At 42.4% G+C, this 23,394-nt stretch overlaps 3 protein-coding genes and 1 long non-coding RNA gene across 4 annotated transcripts; 2 read left to right on the top strand and 2 right to left on the bottom strand.

The window, feature by feature from the left end:
- Positions 1-668: 668 nt before the first annotated feature.
- armc10 (armadillo repeat containing 10) lies at positions 669-4,254 on the bottom strand. Its single transcript, XM_053427143.1, has 6 exons — positions 3,730-4,254; positions 3,450-3,595; positions 3,169-3,303; positions 2,853-3,029; positions 2,678-2,749; positions 669-2,490 (listed from the first exon to the last, which is right to left on the bottom strand). The coding sequence occupies exons 1-6, from the start codon at positions 3,986-3,988 to the stop codon at positions 2,239-2,241; spliced, it is 1,041 nt and encodes a 346-aa protein (XP_053283118.1). The 5' UTR covers positions 3,989-4,254; the 3' UTR covers positions 669-2,238.
- Positions 3,807-6,091, top strand: LOC128444591 (uncharacterized). The gene is made up of 3 exons (XR_008339165.1): positions 3,807-4,159; positions 4,766-4,865; positions 6,008-6,091. It is a non-coding gene; the product is annotated as an uncharacterized LOC128444591 (long non-coding RNA).
- A 314-nt stretch (positions 6,092-6,405) lies between these two features.
- fbxl13 (F-box and leucine-rich repeat protein 13) lies at positions 6,406-22,411 on the top strand. The gene is made up of 21 exons (XM_053426411.1): positions 6,406-6,414; positions 6,565-6,671; positions 7,740-7,833; positions 7,941-8,008; positions 12,172-12,326; positions 12,738-12,847; positions 12,924-13,022; positions 13,873-13,968; positions 14,068-14,203; positions 17,638-17,690; positions 18,130-18,230; positions 18,718-18,847; positions 19,312-19,410; positions 19,578-19,698; positions 19,783-19,945; positions 20,359-20,478; positions 20,581-20,704; positions 20,820-20,900; positions 21,189-21,323; positions 21,829-21,992; positions 22,100-22,411. Exons 1-21 carry the CDS (start codon positions 6,406-6,408, stop codon positions 22,287-22,289), a joined length of 2,355 nt encoding a protein of 784 aa, XP_053282386.1. The 3' UTR covers positions 22,290-22,411.
- On the bottom strand, positions 14,287-19,319 carry LOC128444589 (leucine-rich repeat-containing protein 17). Its single transcript, XM_053427142.1, has 7 exons — positions 18,788-19,319; positions 17,184-17,329; positions 16,623-17,099; positions 16,272-16,471; positions 15,392-15,547; positions 14,817-14,958; positions 14,287-14,733 (listed from the first exon to the last, which is right to left on the bottom strand). Exons 2-7 carry the CDS (start codon positions 17,306-17,308, stop codon positions 14,448-14,450), a joined length of 1,386 nt encoding a protein of 461 aa, XP_053283117.1. The 5' UTR covers positions 17,309-17,329; positions 18,788-19,319; the 3' UTR covers positions 14,287-14,447.
- Positions 22,412-23,394: the final 983 nt, after the last annotated feature.

Genomic DNA, 23,394 nt, shown 5'->3' with positions numbered 1-23,394 from the left:
TCTCTTCAGAGGGGGAGGAGGCAGTGTGAGTGTGTGTGTTTGTGTGAGAGAGAGAGACAGAGAGAGAGAGAGAGAGAGAGAGGGGTGGAGAGAGGGAGAGAGGGAGACAAAGACCTAAACACATCATCATCATCAGGCTGTGATTTTTTTAAGATATCAAATTTGCTAATTGAAGATCATAGATTATCTAAAAAAACAAAAACATTTTCTTTATCCTTTATTATATAACTACCAAAGTCCCATTGAGATACAACATCTCATAATGTGCAGCAATGAAATAAAACATAAAAATATAAAAATATAAATACAGGCAGGGAGAAACAACACATACACAGCACTGCACTTCTCTCTTAGCATCCAGATGTTGGTCCACTTCAGGCAGTGATGCAGCACTTCTGGCTTTTTGGGCCTTAACAAAATGGATCTGAGCCTAAAGTAGCCCAGGTGGTAAATGGTAAATATGGCCCATATACCACTCATCTAATCTGGGCCACCATTAGCCCCTTAAATCTTCTGATTCTTGACATTTCTCAGATGTAAGACAAGCGTGAGCCAAAACCCTGCTCATCCCCGTTTCCCACGCATTTAATGCTGTTTCATATATTTGATTAAACATGAGAAATAAGGGAGATGGATATTCACAATCATAGGTCATAAGGTTTTTATTCAACCATTCAAACACACATTCACGTCTCATTTCATCTGTAAACTTCATTAAATAAATATGATAATCTAGGTCAAAAGGAAACCACCCTCTTCCTGCTCTATCTTTTCTATTAGAAGTATATTGCCTGAGAGATATTTCAGATTTGTGTTAAAATAAAGTCAGTGTCCAAACATCAATAATGTGCAGCATTTCTATACACCTGGATCGATTCATGCCATAAAATCCTTGCATTGAAATAAAATCATATTCCGAGATAATCATCACTTTTCATGCAAGTCAGAGGTATGAACCTTCACCCTTCCTCCCTTTGTGTAAATACAAGTGAGCAGATGTGTCCACAGCTTCAGTCCTGCAGCTAGAAATGTGGATCAATCACTTGAAACCTGTCTTATTGCAGCAAGAGCACAACCTAACACAACAAGGCTTTTATTTATAATTCAATCATTGCTGTCATCCAACGAGCTAGTTATTTTATGCATAACGTTTTTCACAAACAGAAATCACAGCTATTATCACTATTGCTTTTTGTCAAAGGAGGACCTCTCCTCCATTTGTATTCGCGGTAACTGTAAAACAATGGTCGTGGCCCAGACATCCTTTTTCCCTGGGAACTTCCTCCAGCTACTCCCTGGAGGATTCACAGGTGGTTGTTGGCCAGTCGAGACATTCAGTAACACTGTTCGTGTCCGAGTACAGGCAGCTGTGGTTGGTGTACAAGGTTTATCCAGGTGGTCTTCTAACCAAGCCCCATAAACACGTCAGGTAGCTTTTCTTAACGCAGTGACGGCAGTGATTCAACTTCAAAACCTTCCTCATACACTGAACCCTTCTTCTGGTCATAGATTCAGAGAATGTGAGACCATCTCCTCTTTCTGGGTCTAAGCTCCTTTTGGCTTTTCAAATGAAATCAACAGACAAATGATCTTACTTTCGCTTGAAATAAGAGCATAGTTTTGAAATCCAACATGTCGATAGATTAACAAGGACTGGAGCTGTATTACCGCCATTCATTGGTGTTTCCAAGGCATGCTGAGGAGTGCAACAAGAAACCAGCTCTCCCAATAAGAAGTGTCTCTCTCAACCACAGGGGGTGGTGTATTGGGTCATGCTGCAAAGGTCATACAGACACATTCTCTAGAAAACTTTTGGCAGTGGGTTTGGGTTCAGAAATTTCCCCTCAGTGGTGTTAAGAAGGAAGGGCACTGTGGAGCTCTGAAGGAAACAGTGTGTTGGTGGCAGGAAGCAAACAGGGAGAAGTTTTTTTTATTTTCTTGCTTCCTGCTCACGCTCTGCTCATCAACAAATCACAAGTAACTGTAAATTAGGGGGGTGGGTGGGGGAGTGGCTTGTGAGGTGGAACAGATCATTTAGTTTTGTGTGGTAATAATATTGATCTGGGGATTGTAGGTAATGTGTGTGAGAGTGGAAGCTGAGTATCGGCAGGAAGCTACACAGCCTGCTCTTAAAGTCAACCGATTTATGATTCAACTTTAAGGGTGATAGGTTGATGGCTTTGGCAAAGTGTGTGGAAGCAAAAGCAGTGCATGGATGAGGAACGCAGACAGAGAAGTCTACGTCAGGATACGAGCCACGTGGGCCTGGATCTCCCCATCGGGGTGTGAGAGCAGCTGGACCAGCCTGCTGTGGAGCTGGGAGGATTCATCCAACATGACTCGGAACAGGCAGTCCTGCTTCCGCCTCAGCTCATCTGCTACCTGGGCCGAGGGCCTCCAGGACTTTAAGTTCCCCGCAAATGTCAGCAGGCGCAGGAGCACTGCAGGGGCGGTTCGTGCGTCAAACAGGAGCACAACAGACGCTGGAGCCTTGGGGCAAAACAACAAGAACAAGATTCACATTAGGATAATGAAATATGGAGCCGTTCTACAACAGTTTGACAACAAATATGATGTTGAATTATGCAATATTTCTTTGTTTTGATGAACTTTAAGCACAGACATGCAAACTACACTGGAAAGGATTAAGACTTCCTTTTCATTCCTTTGTCCTTACCTGAGCTTGAACAATGTCATCCATCATATCTGGATTAGAGGACACATTCACAAGGACTTTAGAAGCCTGAACCTGAAACAAAATTACTTCACTTATGAGGATGTACCAACAACTATATACCACCATATTATTAATATCTCAGAGACGTGCGAATGGAATATCATGATCTCCCTACCTGTAATGCTTCATTGCTCACAACAAGAAGAGAAAGTAACAGTGTAATCGAGTCTTTTAGCAAGTGTTGATGTTTGTCTGTGACTGACAGGTTTGTCAGCAGCCTGAGAGCACCAAGCTGAAGGTCAGAGTTCACCGGGGACATCTCAATCAGCTCCAGCACTTGTGGCACATAAACCTAGGAAGAAAAGATTTTGAGTGAAACAGGTCTGTCCCGCAGAAAATGGAAATGAATGTACAAGATTGAACATGAACACAAGACAACCCCATCTCAGAGTTAGACTGCTTGATATATGCTGTACAGGATGGAAACTAACCTTGATTTGCTCCTGGTTCTGGATGTTCATACAGAGATTATTTAAAGCAGTCAGACTCTGCACTCGAACCTCTGCAGCCGGATCTGAGAGGAAGCCGGCGATAATAGGAATCCCTTCAAATTCCCGTATTTGGTTCTGGAGGAACAGGGATAAAGAGAGTGAAGAAAATGACTGAAGATACATGAATTTTAGGACAACTCAAGTCTCTTTTATTGGCAATAAAGAAACCAGTCTTAAGTTGACGTGCAGAAGCTTTTAGAGAAAGCATTCAGTTACTGTACCTGATTCACAGTGAAGGCAGCAGCGTTTCCTAACGTGAGCAGAATCCGACATCTGTCAGAGGGACTGTTGCTGCTCTGCAGACATGACAGCAGCATGTGCAGGTGCTGGGGCTCCAGGTTTCCAGGGGACTGATGGATGATAACACCTTGGGAGCAAAAGAAGCCATTTAACCTCATGACACAGGGAACTTGGAGCAAATATACACTCAAAAATAAGCTGGCTGGTGAGAGCATCGGTTACTTTATCATTTATTATATTATTATTATTATTATTAGGTACCTGATGCAGGATGCGCAGGTCGTGGACAGACCACATCCAGTCCGGACACTTTAGCCAACAGGCTGCCCGGCTGGTGGGCACCATCCCCGGGCTGACCGCTCCTGGCAGCAGGGGTGTCACTGGTGCTGCTCTTCTTGTTCCTCTTGAAGTTGCCTCCGCTGATGAGCTTGTAAATCCCGTAGGAAGCTCCGGCTCCGGCAACGATCCCGAGCAGCGCCTTCATGTTCCCGAACCGGGGAGTGATGCTGCCATCGCCCATGCTGCCGCTGCTGCTGCTGCTAACTGTAGCCGAGCCCTGCTAGCTAACCAACGTCAAGCTACAGAGGCTCAGACGCGTCAGGAGTCGAGTCTGTGACCTTGCTTGCTAACTAACCCGGGTCATTAGTTAGCTAACACTGGTGACTACCGATGGACACTACTATTAACCCAGGTGAAGTGACGTACACGGCTCCATCGTGGTGCGAGCTGGAGAAGTTTGCTGACCAGCTACAGTTGTCAACAATGTTTGGGTCTGTTTCCGGGAGGCTCAGGTTGGCCGACCAAAACTTTTGCGGAGTTATTGGTTATGAGGGGTATGAACAAAACAGATAGATCTAATAAAGTTTTATAATAGTAATTTATAAGGTAGAAAACCCTTTTAATTTTCACATAAATACTTATTTTAATTAAAATCATTCGAGTAAACTTTAGCCATGTGAACTTTGTACATTCGAAGTCATTTGTTGTCCAACATTTAACGTAACTTTTGTTGTTACCTGGCAACGTCTGTTTTATGCTCTTCTCCTCTCTGGGCTCGGTGGACTGTGTTTTAATGCGGCCTATATATATATATATATATATTCTATATTAATATGCAGATATACTGTTTTTCATCTGAAAAAAATGTTTTAGGTTAAACTTTAGTAAGATTGGATGGGACCATGCCACGTTTGTTCTTTTATTTTTGTCTACTGATCATTTATGAGCTGTGCCTGTGCCACACGTCAGACTCCTAACAGCGACACAGAACAAATAACACAACCTTTTTATTTCAAAGCCAGAGAAATCCAGCCTCCATGGAAGAAGTTGACTAGTCAGCACATAATGGAGATTAGCACTACCCACACTGGGTTTCCCTAAAGATCACAGAGAACAAGGTAAAGAGGTTCTTTTCTTCTCTTAAGTATTGTGTCATCACTTTGATTAGATATTGAGTTGTTTTAACTGCATTTAAAAATGAAGTGATATTACTGTAACAATGTGCAACGCGGTGGCCAGTGGATACTTCACTGCATTACCATCTGTATATTCAGGTATTTCCATATGTTTATTTATGTAGCCTATTGTTCTTATCTTTATCTGATTTAATATCTGGTCTTTCCTACAGATATGCAAATCAGATCGTTTTTTGAATGTAGTGTTAGTTTCCATTTATCTTTTTTTTTAAGTGTCTGTCATTCTATGCTGCTGGTGATAACCATTATATTTTTATACTTTACTACATATATTTGACAGCCTTACTTAAAATATACTTTTATATTTTGGGATTTTAGATACTGGATGATTTAAAAACTTTTAAAAACCTATTGTTAGAAAATAACCCAGTAGTTTAAGGTGTAGTTTCTGACACCTTACAAGAATCTCAGTGTGGGACACATTTAATTGACTATAATTCTGAAAATTCATGCAAAATCTTCTGGTTTATATTCGGTGATCAAACAAATGACATTGTTCCCATCAACTTGCACAAGGAGTAAGGGTCACTCATTAATCAAATCAAACTTCCGGCCTCCTGAACTTTTATTTTTAGATGTGCCACGAATGTAGCAGGACTTGGCTTTGATGTCAAAGGAACATGATTCTTAATGACTGAAACTGAAACCCTGCCTTCTTTTCAATGAGTTACAGTCACACTGTTACTGATACTGGGAATACAGTCTGTGAGTTCTTGCATATTCAGAGACACCAAGATCATGCATGTGGATCTGACAGATGTGGAGCTTTTCTTGATACATTTTGAGTCCAGCCCCCCCCCGAGAGCTAACAAACTATCTAATAAACCAGTATATGTCTTATTGTATGAATCACAAACAGCTTGTTTGCTCTCAGAGTGTGGCGGCAGTGACAACTAGCCCCAAACACTTGTGGCAACTGTGACGGCTGCCAACAAAGACAGCTGCTTATAAACAGAGGGGCATAAAAGGCACCCTTACATATCTGTGGCTGTTTCTACGACTTACCGCTGCCACGTTTTGAGCTTGCCCTTACTGAATATTAACGTGATATTTTGAATTTGCAGACGTGTAACAGATTAAAGATGGCGAACACACAGCCTGTTCTGGAAGAGATAGAACTGAACCGGGTTCTGCCACAATTATCTAAGGCGAGTTATTTTAAAGGTCCTCTATGACTTTATTGGCAGATATTTGAATATCAAATAATCCCAGTGATGTTTTGACTAGCGTGTTTCATCGTGAGTTGTACAAATTTTTTTCTTTATCCCAGAATGGGCTCTTTATATTTAAATACTGTATATTTCCATTGGGAGCGGCTCCCCTCTACCTTTTGATTTTTTATGACAACAGGTTCTCTTAATGTTTGGAAGGGGAGGGTGAGGTGAGGGGTATTCAGCTGCAACATGCAAATTTACCACTAGATGTCACTAAATTCTACACCATTAACCTTTAAGTGGAACTAATGTGGACAGTAACATTACAGAGAACCACAGCCCTGAGGTCAGCTCCTCAGTACTTTTTACACATGAGAACCATCTGTTTCTTTGACAATCACCTGAATCTTCATTATTCTTGATCAACGGGTCATTATCTTTATTATCATATTCCTCTTTGACAACAGAGCTTGCTGACAGCTGCAGGTCTGTCATGTCCCAGTGATCCCATAGAGTTTCTGAAGAACACTCTTCTGGCCCTCTACGGACCGGATTATGTCCAGGATGTAGACTGGTAGGTGCACCTCCTTCTTCTAGGACTCTTCTATAGACGAGCACACGGTGGCTCACTTTTCCAACTTTTCTTTTACTGCTGCAAGAGAAAATCATGGTGAGCCATCAACACTAATGTAGGGAGGGAAGAAACCACAGCTTTCCACACATAAAATCCCTTGACACTTAAATGTTGTTCGGTGAGAGGAAGGGCATGAATGAAGTACATAAACAAATTGCAGATAGTAAATTTGGTTAATAATCACATTGTGTTTACAATTGCATCACGTTCCCTGGTGCCCCACCACTGGGACTTTTCTTATGTCGTGTATTCGTTAGAGTAAAACATGTTGACATGTGCTTAAAACATAATGATAGGCTTACACTTATGGTGCTTGCCCTCTGGACACTCAGACATTCTCAGAGAGTCCACCAGATGTTTGTCTTATTTACTCTCTACCTTTTTGGTATGACCTTTGACCTAGGGAGTTGTCTTGACCAGCTGGTGGATGGAATCTTTTTGACCAATGTGTCTTCATGTTCGGACACAAAAACGTGCCCTTATTTAGTCAAACATCCCATAAGGGGACGTCATTTACCTGAAGTCAAGGGAGGAACCAATGTCCCTATATAACTGTGTGTAAGACCCCTGCAAGTCAGATTTTCACCATTTGGCTGTGTGATGTCTCCGGGTTTCTAGATGCCCGTCCTGACCTGTGAAACTTCTGTGTAATAAACTTTGTTATACTGAAGGTACTAGGTCCTCGGAGTCCTTTCTTCATCATCAACAACATCATCGACCTCTCGGCTACATAGAATATACGATACTTACATTAAGAGATTTAAGGGACCCTTTAAGTACAAATTATGAATAATCAAAGCTTTAATTTTGATTGGTATCTTCTCCATCTTAACTGTATGCTTATTGTCAACTTAGATTCTAGTTTGAATAGGACTTTTCCAGCTATTTAGCCATTTAAGTTTAGCCTTTTACTATAACACATTTAGTCCTTTTAAAAGGCATAGTTCATTCATTCAATTCAGTATATTAGTTGAGATCATCATTTGTTTCTGACTTTGTTTTTTCAAGGTACAAGTTTCTTCTGGATGCAAACCGGTGCACACCATCGCCCTCTCTGACTCGCAGGAGTATGTGCGCCACCATCGATCCAGAAGACGACATAGTACGGTTTAGTAGCATGCATGCCACTGAAAAAAAAAAAATCACTTGGATTCAAATGAGTCAGTTTCAGTACTTTTATAATAACTGCTGCTGTGCATTCATTCTTAGTTGTTCTTCATTCTGCTGGAGAAGGCATACTGCTGCTACAGGAAAAGTCTAACAAGCTCCTGCTTCAGGTAGGCCTGCTGTGCTACGTGAATAATATCTCATCCCGATATAGGTCACATCATCTCCAGATGCATATCATTATATAGCACATTTTGTAAATGTATCTAATAGAATAATAAATATCAATAAAATACTTTTTGAATTATGTACCAATAAATAAGGGGGTTATTAATCAGAATACCTCTGTTTAGAACCTCTGTGAAAACTTTCAATTTGTGTCGAAGTATTATCCAAATTATTAGAATTAGTTCCCAAGAGGGAGTGATATTGACAGTGCATCAGATTTTATATTGTATCACGATATCCATTGTCATATAGCACCTACAGTACTGACTTCAGAACAAGCACGCGTTATGATTTTTTTTTATAGGGGATAAAAGGGCCATGAAACTCACCTTACATGGAATTTCTCAGAAATATCAACTTGGTGTGCATGGAAAGAGAAACAAAACAAAAGAAATGTTACACTTCAGTTTTGGGGAATTTGAGAATTAAACAAACGTCCTTAGTAGGAACACTTACAATCACAAATGACTCTCGGCCAATCAGGGATCGGACCTACAATTGAGAGAAAGGAAAAAGAAAAAGAAAAAAATCACAGCCACAATTTTCATACTCAAGTTGACTCTTTACCAACATCTATGATTTTATTAAGGATCAAGATGTGGCAAATATTTCCAGCTTCATATTTATATCAAATGATTCCAGTTAAAAGGCGCAGCAGTTATGTTTACATGTAAATATTCAAACGTTTTTCCATACCATTTCCTCTCACTGAAAGTGTTGATTCTTCCTCCACTTTTCTCCACCTCCATCAAACAGCGGGGCTTTTTCTTGTGCTGGGTCAGATTTCCATTGGTCTTTAATGGTCTTGTCTTCAGCGTGCTGATATGGTGAATAACGGGAGTTTGATAGAAATACTTTGCTCCTTACATAGCTGTTTCTTGACTGCTTAACATATGTGTTTGTGGATTTTGGTGATGCTTTGGAGCCTCTTTGAGGAGGAAGCCTTTTTGTGTTTCCACTTTTTCTCCAAAAGACACCACCGGGTGTAGAAGTTGACACTTTGGATTTGGACAGTGTTTTAGAGCGGCGGGAGGCCGTGGTGCTGAGCTCTCTGTTCACATTGACTGGATGCTTCTGTACATTGGGTGGTTGTCTGAAGGTATGTAGAGGGTCAGTTGTGGTATCACCACCAGATCCACCATTTAGAGAAATGCCTTGGGGATCCCGTTTTTTTTTATGTGTATTACCAGATGGAAACCTTTCAGACTCAGTGTTGTCAAAGTTTTCGGACTTTGCTTCATTGCCAAATAGTCTTGAAACTACTTCTAGTTTTGAGTTTGGGGGAGAGTTAGTTGGATAACTGGCATGTACATCATCAATCTGAGATGAGATCCCCCTCTGGGTGGATTCTAAGCCACGAGAACGTTGAATAGGAGCATAATCATTCATTAGTTTTGGTTCCTGAATGGTGGACACTCGATTCTGTCTGGACAGGCCAGATTTCTCATGTTTTGCCTGAGCACCGATGGACGGACGGGAAACACGGACTCTCTGGTTTGGGAGATAGCCATCATGTCTGCTTGACTGTTGAGAGCTGGAAGGTTCCACACTGAACAGGTGAGATCTGAGCGGCAGCTTTTTGCTAAACACTTGATCCTGAGGTTCACTTGCTTCGACACCCACATGACTGCTACTCCTCTGAGGTGAAAGGTCAAAGTTGGAACCAGAGGATTCAGGCAGGTGGATGATGGGTGGGGGGTTCATATCGTTTGATTCCTTCCCAACAGTGGGTTTATATATCTGAGCTGATTTGTCAGGTCTTTCCTTGTGTTTGGATACACCTGGCATGTATAATTGTCTTCTTGGTGCTCTAATAATTATACTTTTACTATAGGAATCAAAAGGCTTCTGTGGAGCTTCTGTCGTTCTGGGCTTCTCCTCTGTTTGGAAATCTCTACTCTTTTGATACCCAGTTAAAGAGTCTCCACTGGGAGAAAGATATGTGGGTTGTTGCATAGTTTCCTCAGAGGATAGAGGTTTTACAATTAATTTCTTACTTGAATAGAAGCTGAGATCTCGAGATGGGATGTCTGTTACAGGTGATGCAGTCACATGGCTCCTGAAAGAAAGGGACCTTCCTAATAAATGGCCAGGAAGTCTTTGTTCAGGGAGGTTGTGGCTTGTTGACTGAACTTCATTTTGATCATCAGCAGCACTTGAGAAAATATCTGTGTTTTCCCCAGAAATGCCATAATTGGCCAAACTTCCATAATCACTTGAAACCTGTTCTGTGGCTCCTAAATTATGCTGCGGGTAGAAAGCGGAGCTGGAGCCAGAGTCGTGGTCGTCATAACCACTGGGAGAAGTGACACTTTCAGTGGAGTCGACGGGATTAAAAAAAGAGAGGCTTTGGCTTATTGGTTTGTGGTCGTTGGCCTCTGGTTCATTCCAGACTACATTTTCACTGTGGTCATCATGGGCAGATCCATCGTGCACAGAATTAGACGTGGAAGACTCTCCCTTAATCCTTTGAGCATCAGAAATCAACTCATTTTTCATTGTCTCTCGAGCAGTTTGAAAATGTCCTCTTGAGTCGCTTCCTGGTATTAAATAGGAGCTCTTCATCGTCTCTATGAACCGTTGGAGATCTTTAATTGTTGGGAAGCTGATGCCCTCCACATTTTTCACGGGCGTGTACTGCTTCAATAAAAAACCGAAAGGATGTTGGTCGCTTTCATATTTCTGCACAGTAGGAGCAGAGGGAACCGCCGAATAATCATCCTGCTCCTGTCCCGCGTCTGGTTGGTGTTGCACCATGTTTTCACCGAGTCTGGTATCATCAAAATGAACCGGTTCTCTCTGAGGGGAAGCAAAGCTCTGGTCCGCTGTAACCTGTGTTGGATCCTTCAAGTCTGTGCTTAGAAAGGCTCCAGAGTGAAACTGGTTTGAGGTTTGTGGGTTCTCATCGACATAGTGGCCATGTGCAATGTTCCAACCTATCAGGAAATAAACAAACATTAAATTCATGAGGTTGAACATAGCTGTGACTAAAGATTAAAAAAAATATTAAAATGAAACATACCTTTCTGTGGAGGAAAACAAATGCAACCCCATAAAAACAGAGTGCAAATCCGAGAAACCCTGAGAGACAATCATGAAAAAAAACTTAGAACGGAGCCAATATAATCAAAGATACACTCTTTGTGTCTTATTTACCCAAACAGAAGATCCATGGCAGCAGCAACAGACTACTATATAAAAACTACCAGACCAGGTAAGAGTCGATCATGCTCCGATCTGTCTCTCACCAGAGAAAGTTTGAGAGCAGGAAGACGACAGGGAAGGATCCTCACACATTCACACTCTGATCACACAGACTGCTGCGAGGTGATTGCAGGCAGGTGGTGCTGTGTGAAAACCAATTAGACGAGCAGTGGAGCAGAGACTTAAATATCTCTCAAATGAATCCAGAAATGTATCTGACAAATTTCAGGTAGTTTAAAACATCACATTGCATCCCTCTTTATGCCTTCATCTTGAATATATTAATTATTCCTATACATCCAGTCCACTCATAACTTAAAGTGAGGTCTGAAAACAGCTCAGTTCAACACAAGTCCTGCCCCTTCTCATCCACACTGCCCTGCTCTCTCTCTTTCTACAGCTGATAACAGCAGGTTAACTCCAGATGAATGTTGAAAACACAGAATAGCAACTCAACAATGGAACAATCAGATGTTTAAACCTCTGTTTACATATACATGTTCACCCCTCACAAATTCACTCTTAGAAACGTTTCAAGAGAGAGGGACTTCAGGCAGTAATTTGACACACGTGAATGAAAGTGTTGAACATTTTCTCTGGATCATTGTCAACAAGTGAGCGCGTGCATGAGGATATTCTATTTCACAGATTCCCTTTCACCTCCTCAATCATCTCCATCTCGGGCCCATCACTGTTGTGTCGAACGCTCGGATCTGTCTCAATGTCCAAACCTGCTTCAGCTGAGAAAATCTTTAGCATGAACTTATTTGCCATAATGATTAAAATGAATCCATGAGTATTATTTCAGTGTTAATGATTACTGTCCTGTTGAGTAGATGCAGGTTTCCGACAGCCTGGCTGCGTACCCGTCCTCTGAATTAATGATGACCTGTGTCCACAGGAAGTGGAAGAGTTTCACTGTGCAGAGCAAGAGAGATACCGCAGTGGTGTCCCTGAAGATTGACGTGAGAATGAAGCAGTCTGAGAGGAGATGCCAGCAGGCCACACTCACCAAATGGTTGAAATGGGTAGAATTACACAAGATGACCCAGGCTGGTAGGTGACCTCCAAGTATTTCTGAGTAAAAAGAGTTTTCATGAGGGCTGTTAGCTGAACTAATGTGAACTGACTGTTTTTGCATACTGTGACTCTCGTGTTTAACGCCAGAGAAAACAAGCGCTGTGGTAAAGAAATGTGTCCAAACTGAAAGTCTTTCCTGTCAATAACTTCTCCCCCGCTGTAAACACCCACTCTTGTGACTCATTTTGTCCTCTGTACATTCACCATTAACCTCTGAAACTTGGCTCTAATGTTAAATGCCAAATTTGTCTCAAGATTCACTAGAATGCTACTTTGTGATCATGATTTTATTGCTACGATTTAGTTATCCTTGGCTAAAAAAAAAACAGATGCAGAATTACAAACACTTGTGTTGTTGAAGAGATGTTTATTTTCTTTGCAACCTAGCTGCTGTCGAGAAACTTAAGAGACTCGTAAACGCCCGTCGCCTTCGACGCATTATAGCTGCATGGAACAATGTTGCAATGGAGTCAAGGAGAACAAAAGAATACCTCAAGGTACTTTTATGCGGAATTTGATATGAAATGTTGATTTCTAGAAACATTCCTCATCGTCTTTGTATTCCTCTTGCAGAGGTTGGATATGATTTTTTCCGAAACAGTCAACAGAGAAAACCAGACTGGAGAAGAATGTGACCGACTCTCCATGCTCCCTCACAGCCTCTCATTGAAGGTAGTAGATCTTAAACCTCCCAGTGTTCATGAAGTTCACACGCGCACTGACACTGGCCTTGGTTTTCAAGCGTGGCTGCTTCACTTCTCAGCTCTCAAAGCAGTCGCTGATGAGATCATACAAGCCTGTTACATAATACTCAAAGAAAATCACTAAAAACATATTTCCAGTCTCTGAGAGGCCAGCTGATTAAAGTCAGTCACCACACACTATGTTGCAGTCTCCCTACCACCTTTCAGCACAGAGACGACCATGTTTATAAGACAATATCTGCTGCAGAGTTATGGTTTCATGTATATTAATTGTAATATCTTTGTAGATCTTATGTAATCGTTGAAGTATCTCGATTATAAATATTTTGAAAACTTCCCCACTCTTCCAACACTGACTTGTTGTAGCCCCTGTTTGCTTTGGATTCTCATTGGCTGGAAATGCGAGAGCAGTTTTTTGCCTTGTTTTCTCTGGAGTTTCTGTCCAACACCTCTCACAATAAATAGTGCTCCAGCATGCCTATGTTTGGAGCGAGAGAAAAGGGCTGCTTGTTCACTGTGCCTTGCAAAGTGGCAGTGCCAGAGGTGGCAATAAAACACCACATCTGGGTGCCTTGCTGCCCCCTGACATCGGCCAGATTTTTCCAATAGCGGGGGCTGGTTGTGTGAAATTAAAAACTTATGGACCAAAAGTCAGTCAGAGTGTGGAAGTTGTTCAATTTCACTGATTTGTGGATATTTCTCATAATATCTGACACAGAGGAGGTGTTAGCTGCATCCATTTTTAGTCGAACAAGAAATTATGTCTCTCCTCTTTCATCTGACACTTTTCAGCATTATCATATTTCTGTTATTTTCAGATCTTTCAGTATCTAGAATTGGGAGACAGGTTGAATTGTGCTGAGGTTTGCTGGGCATGGAAATCTGTACTCCAATCCAGCACACTGTGGAGCCAGGTCTGTACAGAGGTTTATTCGTGTATTTGATTAAGGGAAATGTTTTAAATCATAATTATAACAGGAGTTCAAATGCCTCATAATTTTCATCCCTGTTAGATCAACGTCTCTGTAGAGAAACACTGGATAACCGACAGCACGATGAAACAGGTTCTGCAGAGCTACCGACCATTTGTGATCTATCTGAACCTGCGAGGCTGCACGTCACTGACATGGAACAGCTTCAGATGTATCAGTGAGTTTTCTCCATCTTAACAGGTTTCACTTGTGTGTGCATTGCAGATCATGATTTACAAGTAATAATTACAAGACAGTGAATAAGTTGACAAATCTTATATTTGGATTACACAACACTGACGACACATAAAAGCAGCACTGAAAAATATCGTTTCTCCATCTGATACAGACTGTTTTATAATATAATGAAAGGAAACGATAGGAAGGGGAAAACAAAAACAATCAGGGTCCAGGTTTTATTTTCAGGACAGTCTGAAGATTGTGTATTTCTGCGGAACCCTCAAGTGGCTGGGCTCCAGCTCCTCCTCCTCCAGCTCTCCTTGCGCCTCCATCGGTGAGGGCCAAAGCGCAGGGTCTGTTTGTTCTCGGTCTGTTCTGCTGCTCTGTCTGTCCTTTGGACACACTATGTAGTAGGATTTCACATAGGCCTCCACCCGTTCCCCCGTATGTTCAGGAGGGGAGCGACAGATGAGGCCAGATTGCCTCACTCTTGGGTGCAGACGCAGCCAGTACACCATGTAGTGGATGCTGAGGAAAATGGAGTCCGATTTTTAATAAGGATTTGCGTTTGTGGCCAATTCAATTGTACAGATTTGAGCAGGAGAACCCACCTGTAGTCACACACCCAAGGGTTCTCTCCCAGTTTTAGCTCTGACAGGAAGTAAAGGTCTTCGAGAACCCCGTACTTGATAAAATGGAGGCTGTTGTGTGACAAGTCCAGCTCATGGAGGTGCAGCAGCCCAGACAGGGACCCTACGAGACAGGACAGAGATTCATGGGCAAAGCAGCCGCTGGTTTCTCACTTAGCATAAAATATTAAGTCCTATTGCCTAGTAGCTGTTTAGACAAGAAAAGTAAAAGTTAGTGGTGCAATCAAACTGAGATCCAACTGTAGAGGCTCACGTTCAGTTTATTCCTTAATCACTTGGGTACAATAACCATTTATGATATGTTTTACTCATTATTCAAAACAATCTGCACAAATGCAGCAGAATGTTTCTAAAAACAGTGAATCGGGAACAATAGTCAGCTGTATTGTGTAACAAAGCTCTCATGTCATAAAATGCAGCTTTGATTGTGTAAGTTTTAACCCTTGGTGTAAAAAACTGACACACATATTGCAACATTCAGTGATAATGACTCACAGATTTACAGGAACAATAATGTAACACACACAAGTTTTTACCTGTGTCGATGTGCTCTATGTTGTTGTGACTAATGTTCAGGAATCTGAGGCTCCTCGCTGCTTGGAAGTCTTTGGCTTTGAGATGACGGATTAAATTGTTTGACAGATCAATGCGAACAACGTCCTCTGCGATACCTGTCGGCACCTCGGTCAGACCTGAACACACAGAGGGAGGGCTTACAGGGGGTCCTCAAATACATTCCATTATTTATGACTGCTAATAGATAACTTAACTAAAATCACATGCCCCGAATTTACTTTCTGAACTCATTAGATCTTTAAAACTTTACCATCCAGATCTGTCCCACCAAAGACTGCTCTGAGTTTTGCACTGCTAGTTCATACAGACGCTGTGAAATGTGCTCTGCCTCAATCCACGACCTGAGTTTGACACTAATGTCCAGGCCTCCTGCCAGTAGGAGACAAATAGCCGTAAAACATTATTTACTCTATTCTTAGCAAATTTTGAAATGCCTCTTTATGTTTTGCAACAGACTTGTTCCGAAATAGTGGCCAAACTTTGTTTAGCTGGTGCTTTCCAATTTGTTCACAAGGTGACAAATGGCTTTAACATAGAATCAGTCCGATGTGGAGGAAGCGAGCAATATAACATTGAATAAAAAACACCTGCCAAAACCAGATGTGTCCCTCTGCCAACTCCGTGTCTAGCCCGTAAGCTCCTTCAGGGAATTTAAAGTTTATTCATTCTAGTCAGGCAACAGTAATATTTCATCATGAGCAAACAAACTCTCTGGCTTACACAAGTATTTAATTTAACCCCTCTGCTCCATATGGAACGGTCTGAATTTCATAACTCAAAGCATATGGGGTACAGTTAATCAGCCATATTAGAACAAATATAGGATGATGACAGACTTGCCTCGCTTGCTGCAGTCAATTCGTATTTGGGGGAAGTGGTAGGTGTGGCAAGATGTGGTGATGTCTGGTTTGCTGCGAAATGGAACCGGCACCAATGGGCCGGGGGTGTCGTCCTGTGGGAAACCGGTCGACGCCTTACAGAGTAACTCAGGATCAATCTGCTTCAGCTTCCTGTCTTTCAGCCTGACGGGCGCTGCACACCTAGAACAGGAAATACAGTTGAGTCATGAATCCTTCTGATGTGACACTTGGAGGCAGTTTGTCATTCTGCGATTCAGTGATGACTTGTTTGACCTCTGGGATCTGAGCAGTAGATCACACTGGATCATCATCCATTGGCGTAAACATTCACCTGGCATGGTTTCCTAAATTACGGTTGCTTGGGACCTGAAGGGTGATTATAAGACCGTCCATCGAGCACAGACAATTCCAGGGATTATGGTGTAAACGCAGGTAGCGGAGGTTTGGCATGGGGATGAGGGCCTCCTCGTTAAGCGTTTCCAGACGATTGTGCTGCAGCAGAAGGGTTTTCAGATTTTCCAGGCCCTGGAAGGCCCCATCCTCAATTGAAGAGATCTGGTTCTGCTGCAGGTCCAGAGTAGTTAATCTCTCATATCCAAAGAAGGTCCCCTCACGTAGGACTTTGATACGGTTGCTGGCTAGAAGGAGGTGCTTGGGTGCTCTGGACCAGGTTTGGGCATTGGGAACGGAGGTCAGACCTCGTTCCTGACAGTCCACAAAGACGTCTCCAGATTCTGCTGACTCGGAGCAGTTGCCTGACAGAAGCCTGTGGGCGCCTGATCTGCTGTGACGCCCATTGCTTCTGACCCTGGCAGTGTTCAACACAAGAAATTATCATTAGAGTCTGTGATAAAATGGAGTGAACACATCAGACTGAAGTCTAAATCCATACCGGCTGCCTGTGAGTTTGTGTCGTGCTCCTTTGAGGCCTCTTCCCTTTCCCGACCTTTTCATGTCGATGCTCGGGAGCAGGAGGAGGAGCAGGGAGGCGAAGAGGAGACTGGAGGTCATATGCATCCTCAGTTCTGCAGGGTTGGTCTTTTCAAGTAGAAGAGCTGGAGCCAAAGCAGAAGTTTGAAAAGTCTCAGAAAGACAGGCTTGAAAACAGAAGCAGTGTTATTGTTGATGAAACAAAGCTGCTGCCGTCTCTGCACAGAGGCTGCACATTACATAAGAGATCGTAGCCGTCCAGGAATGTATATACAGCTTTGAACCAAGACACACTATATATCTTCAAATTACAACCTACATCATAGTTGTTGAGGAATGTATTTCCAAAAGAAATGGACAGCACATTTGAATCAACTGTTTATCTGCTCTTTACTCTTTACCTTGTTTTGTCTAAGGTGAATGCAAAAATCTCCAGGAGCTCAATGTATCCGACTGTTTTAATGTCACAGTAAGTAAAACACTGTTAAGACTATAATGTTTACATGGTGATAAAATCCTAAATCTATAAGAAAATCCATCTTCTTCTCATCACGAATAATCCTGTTCAAACTTTATTGTACGTTTGCTAACAATTTAACATTGATAAAGCATTGAAAATGATAAATTAACAATAATGTCCTTTAAACATGTTCTACGATTGCTCAGTCTTCATCTTTATGATCATAATTTATCATATTTAGAGATTAGAGTCAAATTTTTCCAGCATCTTATTACATTTTCACCTCGGCCAAGGAGGCTATGTTTTCACCCCAGTCAGTTTGTTGGTTTGTTTGTTGTTTGATTTTAGACAAGATTACACACAAAGAAAAGTTGGTGTTTAATGCACCACTGATTGTGTTTGATTGTCTTGCTGTGCTGGTAACACTTGACCCTGTGCTCTTTGCCAGGATGCGATGATTCAGGATATTGTGGAGGGCTGCCCCTGCCTGCTCTACCTGAACCTTTCCTGCACACTTGTTACAGACAATACTCTCAGAGAGCTGTCCAGGTAAAAACTCCAGATGTGGTAAATCCATCAGACGTTAGGTCTTGTGGTTCGAGTCGTGCTCTAGTACACAGCTGTGTATCACTGTGATCTTTTCCTGGCCTCTGGCACTAGAGACCCCCGAATTATCCCCATTTGTGTTTGTCCACCACCAGCAGCCTGCTGGGTCCTATTTCATGTCGGAAAGCAGAGTGTGTACAGCCAGTGTAATGATTTGAGAATAACAGATGTGGACTTTACAACACAACAGGCTAGTCTGTGTGATTGCATCATCGAAAGATTAGTGAAACAACAGTAACAGTCATTAGCTCTCTCTCCCTCTCTCTCTCGCGGGGGTAGCAGTGTCACGTAAAATGTTTTCGTACATATTTCACATTGTCCCATGATAGAATTTCGTTGAGCACAACATTAAAACATCGGTTGTTTACACAAAGCTTGAACACAAGTAATTTGTTTCTTAGAAATGAATCTAACAATCCGTTTTGAACAGGAACTGTCTCAACCTTCAGTACCTGAGTCTGGCTTACTGCACCAGATTCACAGACAAAGGATTTCTGTACCTGACCACTGGGAAGGGCTGCCACAATCTCCTCCACCTCAACCTGTCCGGCTGCACTCAGGTCAGTTGCTGCTCTCCTCTTGGTCTGGTGTATGGTCACAGCTTCAACTGCAGATGCAGAGTATGTCCTGGATAACTCCAGTCCCTGCTCTCTGCTCGCACGTGTCTCCTCTCGTTTTCTGGCTCTCCCCCTGCTGACTGTTTGCACTCGTTCAGTGCTTCAAGCGAATGGATGAAAAAGTGAAGGAGAAGCAGAGTCAAAGGCAGCTGTGACCAAGCGGAGGGCTGGGTTTAAACAATCATCTCTGGCCCACCCACTCATGATGTGCACACTCCATAACATGAGACACATGCGCCGCAACATAAAACACGCTCTTCTCTGGAAATGTGCGTACGTTTAGTTTGGCTCCAGATGTTTGGTTTCACTTTATGGGGCCCAGAGAATGTGGAGACAGAGGAAAACAGCATCCAGGAAAGTGATTCAGATTCCAACGTGGACGCACATTTTCCCCTCTCTCCTCCCAGATCACTGTGAACGGGTTCACGCACCTTTCAGCGGGATGCCCTTCGCTCAGAGAAGTTGTGATCAATGACATGCCCACACTGTCTGATAACTGTATCCTGGTGAGTTTGTGCATTTCTTACAATCTCAGGTTTCTGTAAGGGCTGCATGAGAAAATATAGAAAAGAATTTTTTTAGTCAGCTCATGCATAATTGTGTGTCCACACTCCCTTAACCCCTTAACCCCCTGAAGCAGAGACCAGTTTGAATCTTCCCTCATCTCTTATAGGCACTACTTGCCAGTTGTCGCGATCTCTCTGCCATTTCTCTCCTGGATGCTCCTCATCTTTCTGACATCGCCTTCAAAGCCATCAGCGAAGCAGCCACGCTGAAGAGCTTCAGTACAGAGGGTCAGGTCATGTTGCATCCTCGAGCCTGAAGCCTCCATATACACATGAAACGACACAAGCTGAATAGAGTTGTTCTGTCTTTAGGAAACTCCCAGCTCTCAGACGTCAGCTGGAAGGCTCTGTGCAGAGGCTCACAAGGCCTCCTCAGACTCCACGCCGCAAAATGTTCTAGAATGACCGACACCAGCCTCAAGTTCATGGCCACCCTGAGGAAACTGCAGTACCTGGACATCTCCCTCTGCAGCAAGTGTGTGTTTGTAACTGCTGAAGCATCTCACGCTAGCTTAGATAGATCGAAAGATAGATATACAGTAGGATAGATAGATAGATAAATAGATAGATAGATAGATTGATAAATAGATAACTTAATTAGTCCTTGAGGGGAAGGAAAATGAATTGAAATACCTTTTATACCTCCCTCACACAGCCACATAAAATGATTCTGTGGCTGAAGTCTCTTTTAGTTTGTCGGTTGTTTCGTGAGGCCTCGTCCATGATGTCTGTAATTCTGTCCTCAGCCACTTCTTCCCAAAGCACCAGCCTTTTTAATCAGTCTGTGTCGTTAGCTTTGATGCTTGCCCTCCGGGACACTACAGCATCAAAGATGTGTCTCACAAAGATGGTGATGTCATACTGTACATGACGTAATGTGCGTTTCAGGGTGGGTGATCCTGGGATCAAATATTTGACTGAAGGCTGGTCAGCCGGCAAATTGCGGGAGCTGAATGTCAGTCAGTGCAGTCTGATCACCGACATCTCTGTCATGAGGATCGCAGACAGGTAGACAAAATACACACAAACATACACATAATGGTCTGTTGATTAGTGCCACACTGCAGCTGTTTTCTGTTTGTGTGTGTGTCTGTGTGTACAATCGATCAGCTTGTGTAAACTCTCCCACCTCAACTTGAGTTACTGTGCGAAGCTGACCGACGCGAGCCTGGAGTGGCTGAGAGGCAGCTCCATCCGCTCGCTTGACCTCAGAGGTTGCAACATCCAGGACCAGGTATCATTTCCATGTTTGCTCTCACACTCGATTACTGTCGCACATTCCTGCAGAGCAGATAACGGACTCTTGTGTTGAACAGTCTGTAACCTGGAACTTGTGTGGTGTTTTTTAGGGGCTGGCTGCCATGGAGGAGATTAACCTGACGACTTTAGTGCTCGCAGAGTGTGTCAAAATCACAGATAATGGCATCAAGGTAAAAAATACAGCTAGAGATTCAACACCTGAGTTTTGATGAGTTAGTTCACTTTGTGCTCCAGTGTTTGTTAATGTCGACAGCTGACAGGAAATAAACGTACTCACCGTTTTCTAGTCAGTTCTAAGAAAAGTCCTTATTTCCTTCACTTACTGTTTGTGCCTACAAACAGATGTGAAGATGGAGATGTGACATTTTATCAGTCTAGTTGGAGATGTGGTTTCCCATTAACCTTCATGGCTTCATCTAACATCTCTCCATCTTTTCATTCGTTCCCCACTACAACAGATCCTGTGCCAGAACATGAAAGATCTGGAACATGTAGATGTGTCTCACTGCGTCGCTCTGTCTGACCTGGCCATTAGAGCCTTCTCATTCTACTGCAGGAGTCTGTTCACACTGCGGATGTCAGGCTGTCCAAAGGTACACACAAACAGACACACACATGCAAACACACTCTTTTGAAGCCCTAAGTGTCTATTGTCTTTCCCCTTGTCATGTCATGTGAAGAAGGATGAAGAGCATGTACAGTAGCTTGAAACATGGTGAAAAGGAGTTTCTTTTCACCCTTGTCTTTTTTTAGTTTTTTTGTTTGTTCGTAAGAAACACAACTCTTTTGGACGCATGATCACAAACCTTGGTAGCGGGATGTAGTTTGGAACAGGGAAGAACTGGATCAGGACACAGATCCAGATCCTTGAACATTTTCACTGATTTCCAATGGAATAAGTCGTGGATCTTGATTTAATTCAAGCAAACTGAGATCTTTAAGCGTTCAAAGGCACCTTGTTATGTTGCCCTTCATTTTTCTTTACTCACATTGTTTCATTGGTCCAACACCTTGTGTTTTAATGTGTGCATCGACCTCCCTCTGCAGTGTCCTTGTCATTTCATGCCACGCTTTCCTGTTTCCTCTGCCCTGCCTCAGATGACCGATATGGCGATGCAGTATCTGACGGGTGAAGCTCAGTACCTGCGAGAGCTGGATGTGAGCGGCTGCGTGCTTCTCACAGATCGCACGCAACGACTCCTAGAGAGGATCTGCCCCCCGCTGTCCTCCATCAAGATGACCTGCTGCAGCAACATCTCCAGGTAGGACACAAACTAGACTTCTAAAAGAGTTTCGCAAAGTCCTGCATGAGGATGTTTAATGAGCAGTGTGTGTGTGTGTGTGTGTGTGTGTGTATGTGTTCCTTCAGGGCGGCCGCCTTAAAGCTGCAGCCTCGTGTGAAGCACTGGGAGCACAGCAATGACTACTGCCCATTCAAGCCTGTACACAACATGGGCAAGGTTCGGCCTCAAGTAACGAAGCCCATCAAGACTATAGACACCTGGGAAGTGGTGGAGCACTCAGTGATCACCAGATTAGCGCGTACAGAGAGGATCTAAACGGATCTCTACTAGTGCTTTAGAAAAAGAATCAATCAAATAACAGCGGCAGCTCTACATCATGTTTTTGTACTAGATGCATTTTTCGACAAAGCAACATTAGAGATAATTCAATATCAGCCGCACATACTTTCACATTAACTTTGACCCTTGTAGGCTTTTCTATGTTTCACTGTTTTCCTCACGGGCCCCTTTTCCTTATACAGCTAATTTATTTTGTACGCATGCATTTCTTGCGCTTCACATATATTTTGTTCAGCCAGCCATCGCAAATGTGCCACGACTCAATTGTAACAACTAAATTTTAGCCTCATTCTCAATGTAAATCTTAGCTGGTAATATTGATCTTTGTCCCTCTAACCATGTTGGATTCCTGACTGACAAACTTAATTTAAAATGCTCTTCTTTTATCTCGTTAAAAGAAACATAGATTTAGATGACACAGATACAATCTACAGTTGAGCTGTAGACACAATTGAGAACTAATGATTTATCACAGATGATACTACAGGGACAGTGTGGCCGGCCCTATTTAGCAACAAAGACATGACTTTTGTTCATATTTAAAAAATGTGTAGCTTTATACTTTTGTTGTGGCAAAGCTTTATCATTGTTAATTTGTTAAACCAGATATGAAGCACTTTAAATTTGGACTCTTGAAACCAGTTAAAATGTCGGCACTCATTAAACAATTTTATAATTTGTAATCTTTGTCGAGCGTATGTCTGTGAACACATTGTTGTTCCCGTTCTCTTTAAAAGTGTTTTGTCTATTTATGCTTATTCGAGTGATGAATTTTCATTTTACAACCTTGATGTATCGCTTTGATACTTTATTTCTACTGTCTGACAGAGTGTGGATTTGTTTCATGTGAAAACTCATTCTGGGATATAGATGATACTCCACTGAGATGAAGCTCATTATAGTTCAGTTCAATTCAGGCTCTAACCTGTGGCCCTTTTGGGATATGCAAAGAGGATTGTGGAAAATATGTTTAAAGATATAAATATTCATTGTTAAGATGAACATTTAGTTCTTTCAATAACAGGAATGATCTGTAACTAATTAGATATGACAGTGTAAGAGTAAAATAGTTAAAGATATA

Source organism: Pleuronectes platessa, chromosome 7, assembly GCF_947347685.1.
Source record: "Pleuronectes platessa chromosome 7, fPlePla1.1, whole genome shotgun sequence".
NCBI classification, from domain to species: Eukaryota; Metazoa; Chordata; class Actinopteri; order Pleuronectiformes; family Pleuronectidae; genus Pleuronectes; species Pleuronectes platessa.
The sequence above is the reverse complement of the archived record's forward strand: the minus strand, read 5'-3'. Positions and strand labels throughout refer to the sequence as shown.